This window comes from Lissotriton vulgaris, chromosome 5 (assembly GCF_964263255.1).
Source record: "Lissotriton vulgaris chromosome 5, aLisVul1.2, whole genome shotgun sequence".
Lineage (NCBI taxonomy): Eukaryota > Metazoa > Chordata > Amphibia > Caudata > Salamandridae > Lissotriton > Lissotriton vulgaris.
The window spans coordinates 902,163,223-902,178,110 of record NC_141693.1 but is presented as its reverse complement, the minus strand read 5'-3'; the positions used below and the strand labels follow the sequence as shown (position 1 = coordinate 902,178,110).

The window sequence follows — 14,888 nt, the reverse complement described above, 5'->3', positions numbered from 1 at the left end:
TTTAACGACTGATGTCTCCATGGAAGGATGGGGAGGTCATCGGCAGGATTTGCAGAATTCAAGGAAAATGGTCTCAAAGACAAAGACAACAGCAGATCAACAGGCTTGAGTTTCACAACGCTGTTCTGTCCCCCCAAGCATTCCTCCTGAGGATTGAGGGTTCCTCTGTGCTAGTCCAAACAGACAATACCATCAGCATGTATTATATCAATAAACAAGGAGGAACTGAATCGGCTACAATCTCGCAAGAGGTTCAGGAATTTTGAGATGTCACATTTCACAAGATTTCTTGAGAGCTGAACACGTCGGGGTACTCCATAATGCTCTGAGCATGTCTCAGTCGGATTGTCACGAGTGGAAGCCGGGAAAGGGACAGGTTAACCCAGTGTTCCAAGTTTGGGTTAAGCCGGCACGGGATCTATTTGCATTCAGAGAGAACAAAGAAGGCCGATATTATGCCAGCAGGTTCCCTTAACAGGGATCAAGAGGGAATGCCCTGTCCATGCAATGGTCAGGAGTTTGTGTGTACACTTTTCTCCCAATACCATTGGTTCCGAAGATGTTCTGCAAGATGAAGCTGGAAGGTTACCATCTGATTCCGATTGCGCCCCGTTGGCCGATATTGGTTCTCAGAACTTCTGCTACTGTTTACAGGCAAGCTCATTCGGCTACGGCCTGAGCCTACGATGTTGTCAGGGGACGGAGCCCAAGTGGTTCGTCCGGACCCACAGTCACTAAACTTGCACGCACAGCTTATCATTTGTTAGAGTTCAAGGGCATCAACGTTTCAAAGAACTGTTGTGAAATTTTGGCCAAATCTCGTGCCCAAGGCACAATCAAGACTTATCGCCTCAAATGGAAGCGATTTTGCGGTTGGTGTGAGGTGAATGCCATTCACTCAATGAGTTACTGCAGAACAAGTTCTCCATTATCTGCTCTTCTAGCCAAGTGTGGCCTTAGTTTTTCATCGGACAAAATGCGTCTTGCTGCTCTTTTCAGATTTAGGAAATGCTATAAATTTTATTTTTTCTGCTCTTTGGCACTTGCCAAACAGTTTATGAAAGGGCTTTTCCGAGCCTTCTCTCCAGTGCGAGCACCCTCCCAGAGTGGGAACTTGGCATTGCTAGAGCAGTTAATGCAGTGTACATTTGAGCTGATCCATAAACCAGATCTCAAATTTCCTCACCTGGAAAATTACCCATTTACTGGCTCTTACCTTGGGGAAAAAAAGGGTTTGTGAGATCCAAGCCTTCACTATAAAGGAACACCTAATTTTTACATTTTCCTCGGAACTATATAACCCTTTGGACAAATCCCAGGTCCATTCCTAGGGTACCAACACAATTTCACTCTAACGAACCGGTAAGATTAAAGACATTCTTTCCAGATCCATCTGCTCCAGCTGAAAGAGTAATATACTCGCTGGAGATTTAACGCTGTTTAAGATTCTAACTACAGAAAACTAAGGATATCAGATGATCCAGCCAGCTGTTCGTGTCTTATTTTCAAGCCACTCTTAGAACGGCTGTGCCAAAGGCAAGAATAGCCAGATGATTAGCATCTTTTCTGCCATGACAAGGCTAACAAATCTTTGCAGAGGAAAGTCAAAGCTCTTTCCGACTAGAACAGTATCAACATTCACAGTTTTGTAGGCTGGAGCAATTCCAGAAGATATGTGGAGCTGTGACATGGAAAAATGTCCACACGTTTACGAGACATTACTGCCTTTAGTCGACATGTCAAGAGGGTTAGGCACTTGGACAGGTGGTCCTACGCTACCTTTTTCGTTAATACCAGTTTCTGTGACCCTTTGGCTTTTAAAATATTATCTATGTTTGCTTTTATTCATGATATGCATGAGGTTATGCGATTTTAACATGTTATATTTATATGTACTTTAGTAGATATATTGGATGCGTATGAGATTTACAGATCCATGTTTGGACTTTACTATGCATGTCTCTTTAGTTCTTATAACTCATGTTTTAACTTTGAAGGTTTGCATTATCAAGCCTCTGGTAACAAATAATGGATGCAACTGGGAGTTTATCAGCACACGTCTCCCACCATCCGCAACCGACTGTATACTTGGTATACAGCTTGCTATTCTGATTCAGGCATGTGAATCTATGAAATATACCCCAATACTGGATAATAAAACCAGTTACTTACCTGTAACTTCAGTTATCCAGTAATGGTATCTTTCCTAGATTCACATGAACCCACCCTCCTCCCCGGAGAGTCAGTTATCTAAGTTTGGGATACTTGTTCCCACTTGTGCTACGAAAATCTGAGGGGAACTGGCTCTGCAGAGGGGGTTCTAGAGGGTGCTGATAGCTGATTGGTTGTGACCAAATTCTTGGTTCTTTTAGCATAATGATGTAGATAGGTTACTAAGATCTAGGCCTCAGGCCTTTCTTTTGGGCCTACTACCGTTATGTACCTTTGGTACTGCTTTTTTATTTACCGTGGGACTCCCGCCTCGGCGACGGGAATGATTCAAGCATGTGAATCTATGAAAGATACCAATACTGGATAACTGAAGTTACAGGTAAGTAACTGGTTTTCTTCCCTCCTACTCCTTTTATTGTACCTCAGTGGGACTTAAGTCTTGTCTTAACATACTTGATGGGTTCTCCCTTCGAACCCTTGCACAAGTGTCCCATGAGGCTTTTGTCTTTTAAGACGGTCTTCCTGGTTGCGATTACCTTGGCAAGGAGGGTATGTGAGCTTCAAGCTCTTAGTTCCAAGCCCCCATTCTTGACCATTCATGCTGATCGAATGGTTCTCAGGACCAGGGCTGCTTTTCTCCCTAAGGTGGTAATTTGTAATTTGTAACTGGGTTTTGTATCGCGCCAACTCACCGACGGGTCTCAAAGCGCTACTGACCAAGTACAGCAACAAGGACGAAATAAGGGTATAGAGGTGTCTGATCTAGTAACCGACTACTGAGATGAGAATGCGTCTTTAAAGAGTAAGGTTTTCAAGGACTTCCTAAAATGGAGAAGATTGGGTTCTCTGCGAAGCGCCTCCGGTAGCTTATTCCAGATGGTAGGAGCCTGAACTGAAAAAGATCTGCCTCCTTTTGTTGTTAGCTTGAAACGTGGACAGGATAGCAGAAAAGATCCGGACGATCGCAGGGCGCGCTTAGGTTCGTATATTTCAAGCCTATCTTTTATGTAGGCTGGCGCCTGTCCGTGGATTGCTTTGTGGCAGATACACATACTCTTAGATTCGACTCTTTGTACTATAGGCAACCAATGTAGCCTATAGAGCAGAGGGGAGGCATGAGTCCTCCTCGGCATTCCAAATATCAGACGCGCTGCGTCATTCAGGATAACCTGAAGACGGTTGGTGGAGTTTTTTGGAAGGCCGAGGTATAACGCATTGCCGTAGTCTATTCTAGACACTATTGTGGCTGAGACAATGGTTCGCAGCATATTCCTCGAGAGCAGGGGGACGAGTTTACGTAGTTGCCTGATCAGGTTGGTGCAGGAACCAACTACAGCGGATACTTGGTTAGCCATCGAGAGTTCCTGATCGATTTTCATCCCAAGACTCTTGACACTAGGGCACGGTTTTGGAGTGGGTCCTAGTTCTTGTGGCCAAAACAAATCATTCCAGGGGGAAGTGGAGGTTGAAACTACGAGGACTTCCGTTTTATCTGGATTGATTTTCAACAGATTGGACGACATCCAGTTCACTGTAAATCGTAGTATGTCTTGGGCCATGGACTGAGCCGATGGTGTATTGTCGATACTCAGCAACAGCTGAGTATCGTCGGCATAGTTAAAAACTTTACAGTTCATGTTTGCAAGGGACTCTATCAATGGTTGTAGATCAAGATTAAATAAGAGCGGAGAGAGCGCAGATCCCTGCGGGACTCCACAGGCTAACATGCCCACGTCTGAGACCTGGTCTGCCAACTGGATCTTCTGCGTCCTTCCTGATAAGAAAGCTGTTAACCATTTGAGGGCTTGCTCTCCTATCCCAAACCTAGCCAGTCTGTCCAGGAGCAGTGCATGGCTGACAGTATCAAACGCCGCTGAAAGATCTAATAATATCAGGGCGCTTGGCTTTTTACTGTCAGCCATGCATCTGAGCTCATCTAGTACCGACAGCATTACTAGTTCTGTGCTTTGGTGGGCACGAAAACCAGCTTGCCGCTCCTGGAAAAGGTGGTGAGATTCCAGGAGGGATGACAGGGATTTTAGCACGTGCTGTTCTAGTACTTTTGACAGAAATGGCAGCTGGGAGATTGGCCTGTAATTCTTCAGGCTAGTTGGATCAGCTCCAGGCTTTTTTATCAGGGGTCTGACGCGTGCCTCTTTGAAGGTAGATGGTAATGATCCAGTGGCTAGTGAGGTGTTTAGAAGATCTAAAATCTGGTCTTCTAGAATCGGTATTGCTAGCCGAAGGATGTCAGGCGGGCAGGGATCAGCGGGGGAGCCTGATTTGGTGGATACTACAAGTTGTCTCAGAATGGTGGAGTCGATTTCGGGGAAGCTGGTGAAGATGGGGATTGAGGAGTTTGAAGAAGGCAGTTGTTCGATGTAAGAGACTGGATTATCCTTCTTGATATCAGACAAGATGGTCGCTACGTTTTCAAGGAAATATCCTTGAAAGGTATCACAGTCAATCAATATATCTGCCTTTTCCTCCTTCTTACTCAGCTCTTTCAGGATTTGGAAGGTTTCTCTCTGAATGTTAGTAGCGTTGTTAATGCGTGTCTCGTAATAATCCTTCTTGGCTGATACAATAAGCTTTTTGTATAATTGAAATGATGTTCTATATGATTCCCTATCGGTATCCTTTTTGGATTTCCTCCAGCATCTTTCGAGGTAGCGAAGCTTTCTTTTTTGTTCACGTAGACCTTCGGTAAACCAGGGGGCTCCTTTCTCTGCACCTTTTACTTTTTGTGTCTTTTCAGGGGCTAGCTCATCGATTGATTGACTAAGGGTGGTTATTATCATATCATACTTTGAGTCTAGGTCAGTACTATCAGAAGGGGTTGTGAAATTCTGTTTGTATTTGGGCAGGACTTTGGCTAGGGTCTCAGAATTCACTTTTTTCCATTGGCGCACTTTTTTTGTTTTTTAACGGGAGTTTAGACTGGTAAATATTTTGCGGTATGTCATACAAGATTAGATGGTGATCCAACCAGATACAGGGTGAAATACTTGTGATGACCGCCTTTGGCATCGAGGACCAAATGAGATCTAAAATATGGCCTTTTATGTGGGTTGGAGCTTCCACAAGTTGTGTCAATCCAAGAGCGGCCATAGTGGTCTGTAATTTCTGGACTAACGGATCTTGATCACTTTTATCCCAGTGGACATTAAAGTCACCAGTTACCAGGATGTTTTTGTAACGTGTGCATAGGTCTGATATAATAGGAAAAAAGAGGTCGTTGAACATGGGGGTACTTTGGGGTGGGCAATATACTGTTAAGATAGTAAGACAGGAGTTGTTCATGGTAATTTTTATCCCTAATAAGTCGACGGTATGTATGGTCTCTGATAAGATTTTGGTTACCATAAGTTGCCTTTTAAAGATCGTTGCTACACCCCCACCTCGGGCCCCCTCTGGTCGATTATGCCAGATCATATCATACCCACTAGGAAGGGCGGCGATGATATCCGGGGAAGAGGCATCACTCAACCAAGTTTCGGTGAGTGTCAGGATATCGATACTCGTCCTGTAGAAGGGTGAAGATTTCCAAGTGGTGTTTCTGCAATGACCTGGTGTTAAGGGTAGCTAGCTTTAAGGGGGTTGGAAGGCTTAAGTTCTTACAGCTAGGAATGTGCAAGATGTGATTTTCCTTGAGGGTGGCACATATAATAGGAGATAGGGTATACCTGTCAGATTTCAGTGCTAAGAGATCCGCTGAGGTATAGCAGGTGCGTGTGCCAGAGTCCCTAAGCCCTGCGCCCGGTCGTGCGCGGACGGGCGCAGACGGGCAGGACTCTGGCACGACTCCGGCGCAGGTCCGGCGCGTCCGCTGATCGTGTCCGCTGCGCGGAGCCATCACTAACCGTTTTTATAGCGCTGTCCGCCGCGTCACCAGCCCAACCCGACCCAAGATGGCCGCCAAAACCGGCTCCCTGCCCTCGGCGTCAACACTCAGCCGAGAGCAGGACCGGAGCTGCAGGGAGGGGGTGAAAAAGAGTGATTCCAAAGCGCTACTAAGCGCAGGGGATATCAGAGGGTCTGAACACACCTTTTAATCAGGTGTTCAAACGAAGTTCCAACAAAGTACAATGCTATTAAAATACAGCAGGTAAAAATAAGGGATAGATGGAGGACCTCCCGGCTTCCGCCTCAGGAGGGGGAGAGTGCGTGTAATGTCAGAAGTTCACAGTGACACTCTTCCACCTAGGTCAATCTATTACCCTTCTTACCTTTTATCCTCCCCCTCACCCTTCCAAGGAGGAGGAGAGACTACACCGTCTGGACCCCAAGAGGGCGGTGAGTTTTTATCTTGATAGAACTAAAGACTATCGAATAGATGACCAGCTCTTCATTGTGTTTGCTGGCTGCAACAAAGGAAGAGCGATACATAAGAGGACTCTTTCAAGATGGATCATCCTCTGTATAAAGATCTGCTACTCTTTAACCGGTAAGGATCCTCCAGAGGGTATAAGAGCTCACTCAACTAGAGCTAAGTCTTCGACATCTGCACTTTCAAGAGGTGTGCCGGTTGAGGACATTTGTAAAGCGGCGGCTTGGGCCTCCCTACACACTTTCGCAAAGCATTATTGCTTGGACACTGAGGTGAGGAGGGACGGCCACTTTGCGCACACTGTCCTCCAGGATTTTCTGGTGTAGAAGAGTGGACACCCTCCTCCGGGAGTGAGGACTGCTGTGGGATTCTATTCACAAGGTGAGGAATCCACTGGCAGATGTATCTATCAGAAGAACAAGTTACTTACCTTCGGTAACGATTTTTCTGGTAGATACAGTATCTGCCTGTGGATTCCTCACTGACCCACCCGCCTCCCCGTTGTCCACTCTTCTATACCAGAGTTACTGTAATGTATTTACCTTATTGTCAAGGAATTGTTTATTTCAAATGTTTTATTGCATTTGCTTCACACTGTGTGTTACTGTGATATTTGTACTGCTTATACTGTGTATATGTCTGTCATTGGTCCGTCTGTGTGCCTCGAAGGCACAGAAAAAAGGGCGGAACTGATGTCATCACGCCGGCGTGGACCTATTGTAGTGTCTGTGACGTCAGCGGAGTCGCCTGCGATGCCGTGCCTCTATGACGTCGTCCACGTCGGCGCGAAGCTACAAAAGAATTTCCAAATGTTGCTGACGCAAGGGGATATTCACAAGGTGAGGAATCCACAGGCAGATACTGTATCTACCAGAAAAATCGTTACCGAAGGTAAGTAACTTGTTCGTTAGGGCACTGTAAAGCGGGTTTCCGCATAGCCCTTTAATTAGTGATTTTTTTCTTATAGCATGTACCAGTCTGTGGTGCATATTAATGCAGTATTCAAGAAGATCATGAAATCATGTGTAGATAGCATTCATTTCTTATGTCACTCAAGTTTGCATTTTACTCTCTTCCACCCTTCCCCCTTTCTCTGCCCCCTTCTCCCTGTCCCCTTTATCCACCTCCCAACCCTCCCCCGACTGCCATATTAGGATCAAACTCTGACAAGGATGGAATGCACCATACTGTGTCAAAGTACAGAGGTATCATAACACTGTACAGGCACCAGCAAGCTGCTTTTGCCATCACAAGTCGACGGGGCCCCACACCAAAAGCTGCAAAAAACCAAATTACAGACCTCTCATCAGGAAACAGTGGAAGCCTCTCTTCGGAACTTGATGAGGTATATCATTTCTATCATTTATTAATATGTATTTTTGTAACAATATATCCCCATTTCCTTGTGGATGGAGTTTAGCTCCACATTATTATATAGTAAAGTCTGTTTTTTAGGTCTCGTGTGGCGTACTGCGCACATGCGCAGTCGAGCTCACCAGATTTTACGTTTTAGAGTGTACTTCACTAGCGAGGGTAAAGCCCCACCCCTCTTCTCCATTGGCTGGCCTCCTAAACGGTGGCCAGCCATTGGAGAAGAGGTCCTAGTGACGTTCTTCTTTCTCTTTAAGCCCTTCCTTTTCAGACTGGGTTCCTTGACTTACTGCTGAAGTAAAAGGTTTCTTATCTTCTTTATGGGTCCAGATCGCCCCATAAAGAGGATAAGGAACCTATTACCACCGCAGGAAGTCTGGGCCACACAGTCTGACAGGGACGGGGCTTAGAGAGAAAGACGGCCACACAAAGATAGGCTCCCTCCAACCTTCTCTGTGACCACGTGTGTCTCTTTGAAAGATATGTGGGTTAAATAGTTTTTGTTCCCATAATTCTTAAAGTGCGCGCAGGTAGCGTCCTGCGAAGCCGCTCTCCGCCTCAGCGCCCCCTCCCCCTTTCTGAGGGAAATCCCGGTGTCCCACCTCTGCACTGCACCGAGGAGACAGCGAGAGAGGAGCCAGCTCGGGAGGAGGCAGAGTGCGAGGAGTCAGGCTTTGAGAGCGCAGGGGGAATGCCCAGTGCTGGAGTGCCGTGTTCAGAGCCAGGTCGCAGCGGAGGGGGTTTCTGTGAGGACTGGATTGAGACTGACCGGAATCGGGGTGCGACCGCGGTGGGGATGGAGTGAGGAGCTGGAGAGGCAGCCGCAGGAGGAGGGGGCGGCCGCTGCTGGCATGGTGCTGGAGGCACCCAGCGCTCCCCGCCGCCCTGCCACCAGCTGAGCCCAGAATGGAGATGGAGATGCCGCCCGTCAGCACGTAAGGAACGGGGTAGTGCGGGGGGTGGCATCCATGATGTGTTTATTTAGGTGTGTCTAAGTGTTCTGTACATATTGTCCATACACGCGTGAAAATAGCGAGACTTGAGGACACAGAAAGGTTTCTAGGCAAGAGGTTGACATAATGCCTCAATGCCTCTTACATGCACCATGTGTCATTTGCTCACTCTCCTCCCCCACATCAGACCACAACAAGCATACCCTGCAGCGCAAGGATGGTGTGTAGGCGGCTCAGCCCCTCTGATCTCCACATGTTTCTCTGAATATGGGCCACAGCAGCCGGCACGAGTTCATATTAAGGACATATGAGGCAAGCGTGAGTGACAGATGCCAACTTCCTGATCACAATCTCTGCGCACGCTGCTTTTTCTCGAAAGCAAAAATGGAAAAGCACCAAAACAAACCACCCTACTGTCCCAAACAAAAACCCCTGTGCCAGAGGCATGCCTGACAGCTGTGGCTGCACAGAGCTGCCTGTGTTGTGTTCCAGTACAGCTGCGCTGCACGCAGTACGTCATTTGTGTTTTCTTTTTGTGTGTCTATCTGACAGTTTAATTTTCCCAATGGCCGTTCACAAGTCCCTTTCGGATCGATAGATAGCACTTATGAAGAGCCTGTCGCGATGACAGGCATCCCCCCACCTTCTTAAACAGGATTGTTATCATTTTTATTGTAAAGTGGTCTCAAAGGGTTGTGATAGTCTTCAGGCATTCATGGGAGATAACACGAAGCAGGCGCAGTCCTTCCTTTCGGGATTGAGCTCTCAAGGGGATGCGCTCCTGGTGCAAGTGGGCTCCCATTGCAGTCTTCCTGTCAGGCTTTCTCCCGAGGTTACCCTTAAAGTAGCAAGTGCTTCCGGAGGGTCACTCACCTGCTCTTTAACACTGACAGGTGGGACAGGTGAGAGCATGATGTAAGGCACTTTAGAATACAAATAAGGACAGGTTATGCCAACTCCACGTGAAAGGGAATGAATCCACACACTTAAGGAGTGCCCACTGCCTGTTGCTTGCACCACTTCTTCCTCCATTACCCCCCAGGCCCACTGTCTTTTTTTTTCTCCCAAAAATGTATTTACTTTTTGCGCCTGCCCGGAGTGACCAGGCAAGCGCTCTTTTACACTATTTTTACACGTGCAAATACAGTTACACGTGTCTCACACCAGACTGGCCCGCACACATTGGAGAGGCACCCAAGTATGTGTCCTTGTATATAGACGGACACCCCCGCCCGATTGCCTCTGTCTACTTAGCGCCTTGTTGAGGTGAAGCCTTGTGCCCGCCGGTCATTGTGAGTAGTTAATGCCTTCAAGGATGTCCCAGCGCACTTTCCTGGACACCTTTCCTGCTCTACAAAAGAACTCGGAAAGGAGCCAGTTCTGGTCGGGAATAAAAGCTGCATGTGTACAAAGTGCCTTCGCCCTCCTCTAGTAATGTGTTCCTTTCTTGTGTGAGTTTCTGCTTGAGATTCCCCTTGTCGCTAAAGATGGTAGCGGGGTATGGCGAATCTGCATTTTGCATAAAATAAGCAGTCCTTCGGCCCCGCCTGCCGCTTCCGTTTCCCAGGGATCTGGTCTGAGACTGACTGCAATTGTTAGGGACGGAGGCGCCTTCACAAATAGCTTGCTCACTTATACCTGTGAGGCAGCTCACACGTGTAGCCCATCGCAGGGCCATGGCTGTGTGTGTGTGTGTGGCTGTGTGTGTGTGTGTGTGTGGCTCTGTGTGTGTGTGTGGCTCTGTGTGTGTGTATGGCTCTGTGTGTGTGTGTGTGTGTGTGTGTGTCTATGTGTGTGTGTGTGTGGCTATGTGTGTGTGTGTGGCTATGTGTGTGTGGCTATGTGTGTGTGTGTGGCTCATGTGTATGGCTCTGTGTGCGGCTCTGTATTGTGTGTGTGGCTCTGTGTTGTGTGTGTGTCGCACTGTGTTGTGTGTGTGTGGGGCTCTGTGGCTCTGTTTGTGTGTGTGGCTCTGTGTGTGTGTGTGTTTGTGGCTCTGTGTGTGTGTGTGTGTTTGTGGCTCTGTGTGTGTGTGTGTGTTTGTGGCTCTGTGTGTGTGTGTGTGTTTGTGGCTCTGTGTCTGTGTGTTTGTGGCTCTGTGTCTGTGGCTCTGTGTCTGTGGCTCTGTGTCTGTGTGTTTGTGGCTCTGTGTCTGTGTGTTTGTGGCTCTGGCTATGTGTCTGTGTGTTTGTGGCTATGTGTCTGTGGCTCTGTGTCTGTATCGGTGTGTTTGTGGCTGTGTGTGTGTGTGGCTGCGTGTGTGTGCAAATGCAATAGGTCTCACATTTGCAAGAGATTAAGCTATTGGCATTGTAAATGACAATGCCATTTATTTATCTGTTTTCAAAACCAACACATGCATAAACATTTTGTCATTTACAATGCCAATAGCTCTAACTTTTGCAAAGTCGAGACCGTTGCATTGTCAATGCTTGTTGTAGTTTTTCATAAAAGAAAAAAAGTTCGCTGAATTTTGGGAGTAATGACTGGTACGAACATTTGGAGATTTAATTTTCTTTGCATAGTATTGTTTTAGGTATGATTTTACTTGAATTGGGATGTAATGTAGGAAAAAGCCATTTAGTTTGTAGGTAGAAATGTTATTTATATTTGGGGTTCCTTATGCGTTTATTATCACTTCATGAGAAATTGTATGGATTACTCCTGTATCAACTGTAGGATATCTTACTGCCCATACTTTATTGTCCTTTATTGAAACACTTGCTACAGTCCTTAATAATTTCAGTTCATGTATGGAGCTTCTCGGTTTCTGTGTGATACAAAGCCCAATTTTCCTTTCTTCCTTTGCTATTAAATGTCAATATACAGTTTTCATAGCAGATGTCTGACATGTTTAGGTGAAATCTCACCTGCTGTTAAAAATATCCAGTTTAATGGTCGAATGGCAGAGTTGGATTTACCAGGATTCACAACAGGGATCTGCAAGTTGCGCTAATCTCTTATGCAATCCCCTTGCCATCTGAATTATATGTTCGAGGCATATGGGCTGCAGACCACACACGATTGCATGGATCACCATGTGGTGGTGGGCCCGTATGATTACACTTTGTTTTTGTCTTGGAAGAGTCTTTGTCTGTTGGATGACTCCTCTCGAATGTCGTAGTGCGCATGGGCATCGACTCCATCTTCAGATTGTTTTTTTCCGCCATCGGGCTCGGATGTATTTATCGTTCGGTCCCGTTACCGATCTCTTTTCGACTTCCAGAACTTCATCATACCATCGGTATTGTTTTCGACAGCAATTCTAGTTAACCGTGTCGAGGAAAGGCTTGCGCTTCTCGATTCCAGCGTTCGTCGGGCCCAACTGCGCCATTGGGCCTTTGGCTCATGGAAAGAACACCCTTCAAGAAGTGCCCTCAGTGTGGACACACATTCCCTCACATTGATCTTCATGAGGTTTGCAATCTGTGCTTGTCTCCAGATCACAAGAGCCGAGACTGTGAGGCCTGTGCTTCGTTCCGTTCCAAGAACACCATTAGGGACCATCGAGCTCGAAGAGTCATGGCTCAGTCATCTTCATTGACACTAGACCTCATCATAGACGAGGCTCTGATCGAAGTAGAGTCCGAAGAACAGCACCAGGAAGACATAGTTTCCGAAGCAGAGGAGTCAGCTTCCGGAGCCGAGGACCCATCTAAAGACTACTATCTTCTTCTAGCTGGTCAACAGGTCGTGAGAAGACCCTGTTCACCTCCCCATACCGGGACAGGCTTCGGTTCCACCTCCACCTCCGGGTCCAAGTGCACACCAAACAAAACCTATGAACGCCCCGCCTTCTGGCTTGGCAACGAAGATTCCAAAAAAGCCACCAGGCGGCTCGGGATCGAGTCAGTCTGACGGTCCCGATAAGCAAAAGGTCCTCAAACCAAAATTAACCCCGACACCGAAGCCATCGGCGCCAAGCTCGCACCGAAAGATGTATCCAAGTCTGCCGAACCAAAAACCACTCCGGTTCAGAAAAAAGTAGACCTGAAGCCTTCTTCGGCATCGAAACATACATCGGCTCCGAAGATCGATCATTCTAAACGTACTTGGGGAGAGAAAATTTCAGATCCAAAGAGCGCAGATCCAACATAAATCAGGTCTTTGGAACCGAAACAATCCGCTCCAAAGGCAATAGACATTGTAAAACCTAAGACAAATCGGCTCCGAAAAAGACTTTTTCACCAGAAGAGCTTTTGACCAGACCCAAAGATAAGACTCTTCGTATTAACCCAAACACTGGACATGTTATTACGGTGCCTGAAAAGAGAAAAATGGACTATCCTAAACCACCTCCAGTTCCTCTCAAAAAGCATTCTCAAACTTCCCCCATAAGAATTCCCTCACCATTAATAGAAATACCAGCAGATATTTCTCCAGTACACTCACCATCCAGCACACATAGCATTATACCATAGGAGGATGATGATGACAATTATTCACAGGAGGTAGAAAGTGAGCATCATGTAGGCGACACAGATGACCCACACAATATTCCTGAGCTATCAGATGATCCCTGGGCAGATTATAATGCGCCAGATGCACCAGATCTGCCACAAGATGACGTATACCCTTCTAGACCATCTCCCCCAGGTGATACTATTGGGTTTACACAGCTCATTCATAGAGCAGCCACATTTCATGCGGTAGACTTACACACAGATCCAGTGGAAGAGGATTTCCTCATGGATACACTACTATCGTTACATAAAACCCCAACCACATTACCAATACTTAGTGGAGTGGTGAGACGTGCACCAGAGGTATTCAAAGACCCCGTCGGAGCTAGGGTAATTAACCCCAGACTAGAAAAGAAATGTAAGGCAGCTCCAAATGACCCAGCATACATTAAAGGTCAGCTGCCATTACTCATTGGTAGTATCAAATGCGAGAAAGAGAGCTAACTCGCAGACAACAGGGGATGCTCCACCCCCTGATAAAAAGTCTAAGCTTTTAGATGCTTCAGGGAAACGCACTATCTCACAAGCAGCCAATGTCTGGAGGATTGCTAATACTCAAGCCTTGTGGCAAGATATGATAGAGCTCATTATGATGAGTTAGAATCATTCGTGCAACATTTACCAGAGCAATACACAACCAGGGCTTCTGATCTAATACAAGAAGGCAAGGTTATTACAAATACCTCAATCCGCTGTGCGTTGGACACTGCAGACACAGCCTCTAGAGCAATAAATACAGGAGTACTGATGCGTAGACATGCATGGCTACGCATCTCTGGGTTTAAACCAGAAGTACAGGCCAGTATTTTAAATCAACCATTTGACCAGCAACACCTCTTTGGTCCAACAGTTCATAGCGCACTAGAGACGATGAAAAAAGATACAGATATGGCAAAATCCATGGGGGCTTTACAAATTCAGACCCATAGAGCGTCTCTTCGTCGCTCCTCATATAGAGGCGCTTCTAAAGGCTTTAAAACTGACAACACCTCCTCTTCTTATAAAGCGCCTACCCAAACCTCACCCAGCAGAGGGTATTACAGAGGAGGATATAGAGGTAAAAACAATAAGGGCAAAGGCAGAGGCAACAACAACCGCAATGCCTCTACTCCCACACAGTGACTTCCCTCCCATCCCCCTAGACCATTCCACTCCTGTCGGGGGGAGATTACAACAATTCCTACCTGTCTGCAACTCCATCACCACAGACAGGTGGGTAAGACAAATAATTCAGTCAGGTTATTGCCTTGATCTCACTTCCACTCCTCCAACAATACCACCCAGACAATGTCCTATGTCACTGGAACATCTCATACTTCTAAGACAATAGGTGGCAGCTCTATTACAAAAGAATGCAATAGAACCTGTCCCAAAACACCATCAAAACATAGGAGTTCACTCCCTATACTTTCTCATACCCAAAAAGGACGGATCCCTCAGACCTATACAAGATCGGAGACCCCTGAACCTGTACATACAATCCGACCATTTCCATATGGTCACAATACAACAAGTTCTACCGATTTCGAAACAAGGAGACTTACTTGCCACATTAGATCTCAAGGACGCTTACTTTCACATTCCTATCCATCAGTCTCA

At 46.6% G+C, this 14,888-nt stretch overlaps 1 protein-coding gene across 2 annotated transcripts in view; it reads left to right on the top strand.

Moving 5' to 3' along the window:
* The window catches only part of BTAF1 (B-TFIID TATA-box binding protein associated factor 1), a 1,094,445-nt gene that overhangs the window by 651,987 nt on the left and 427,570 nt on the right, over nucleotides 1-14,888 (top strand). For both annotated transcript variants that reach the window (XM_086922506.1, XM_086922505.1), the window contains exon 21: nucleotides 7,657-7,847. In XM_086922506.1, coding sequence (XP_086778632.1) covers nucleotides 7,657-7,847 — 191 coding nt within the window. The remainder of the gene's footprint in view (nucleotides 1-7,656; nucleotides 7,848-14,888) is intronic.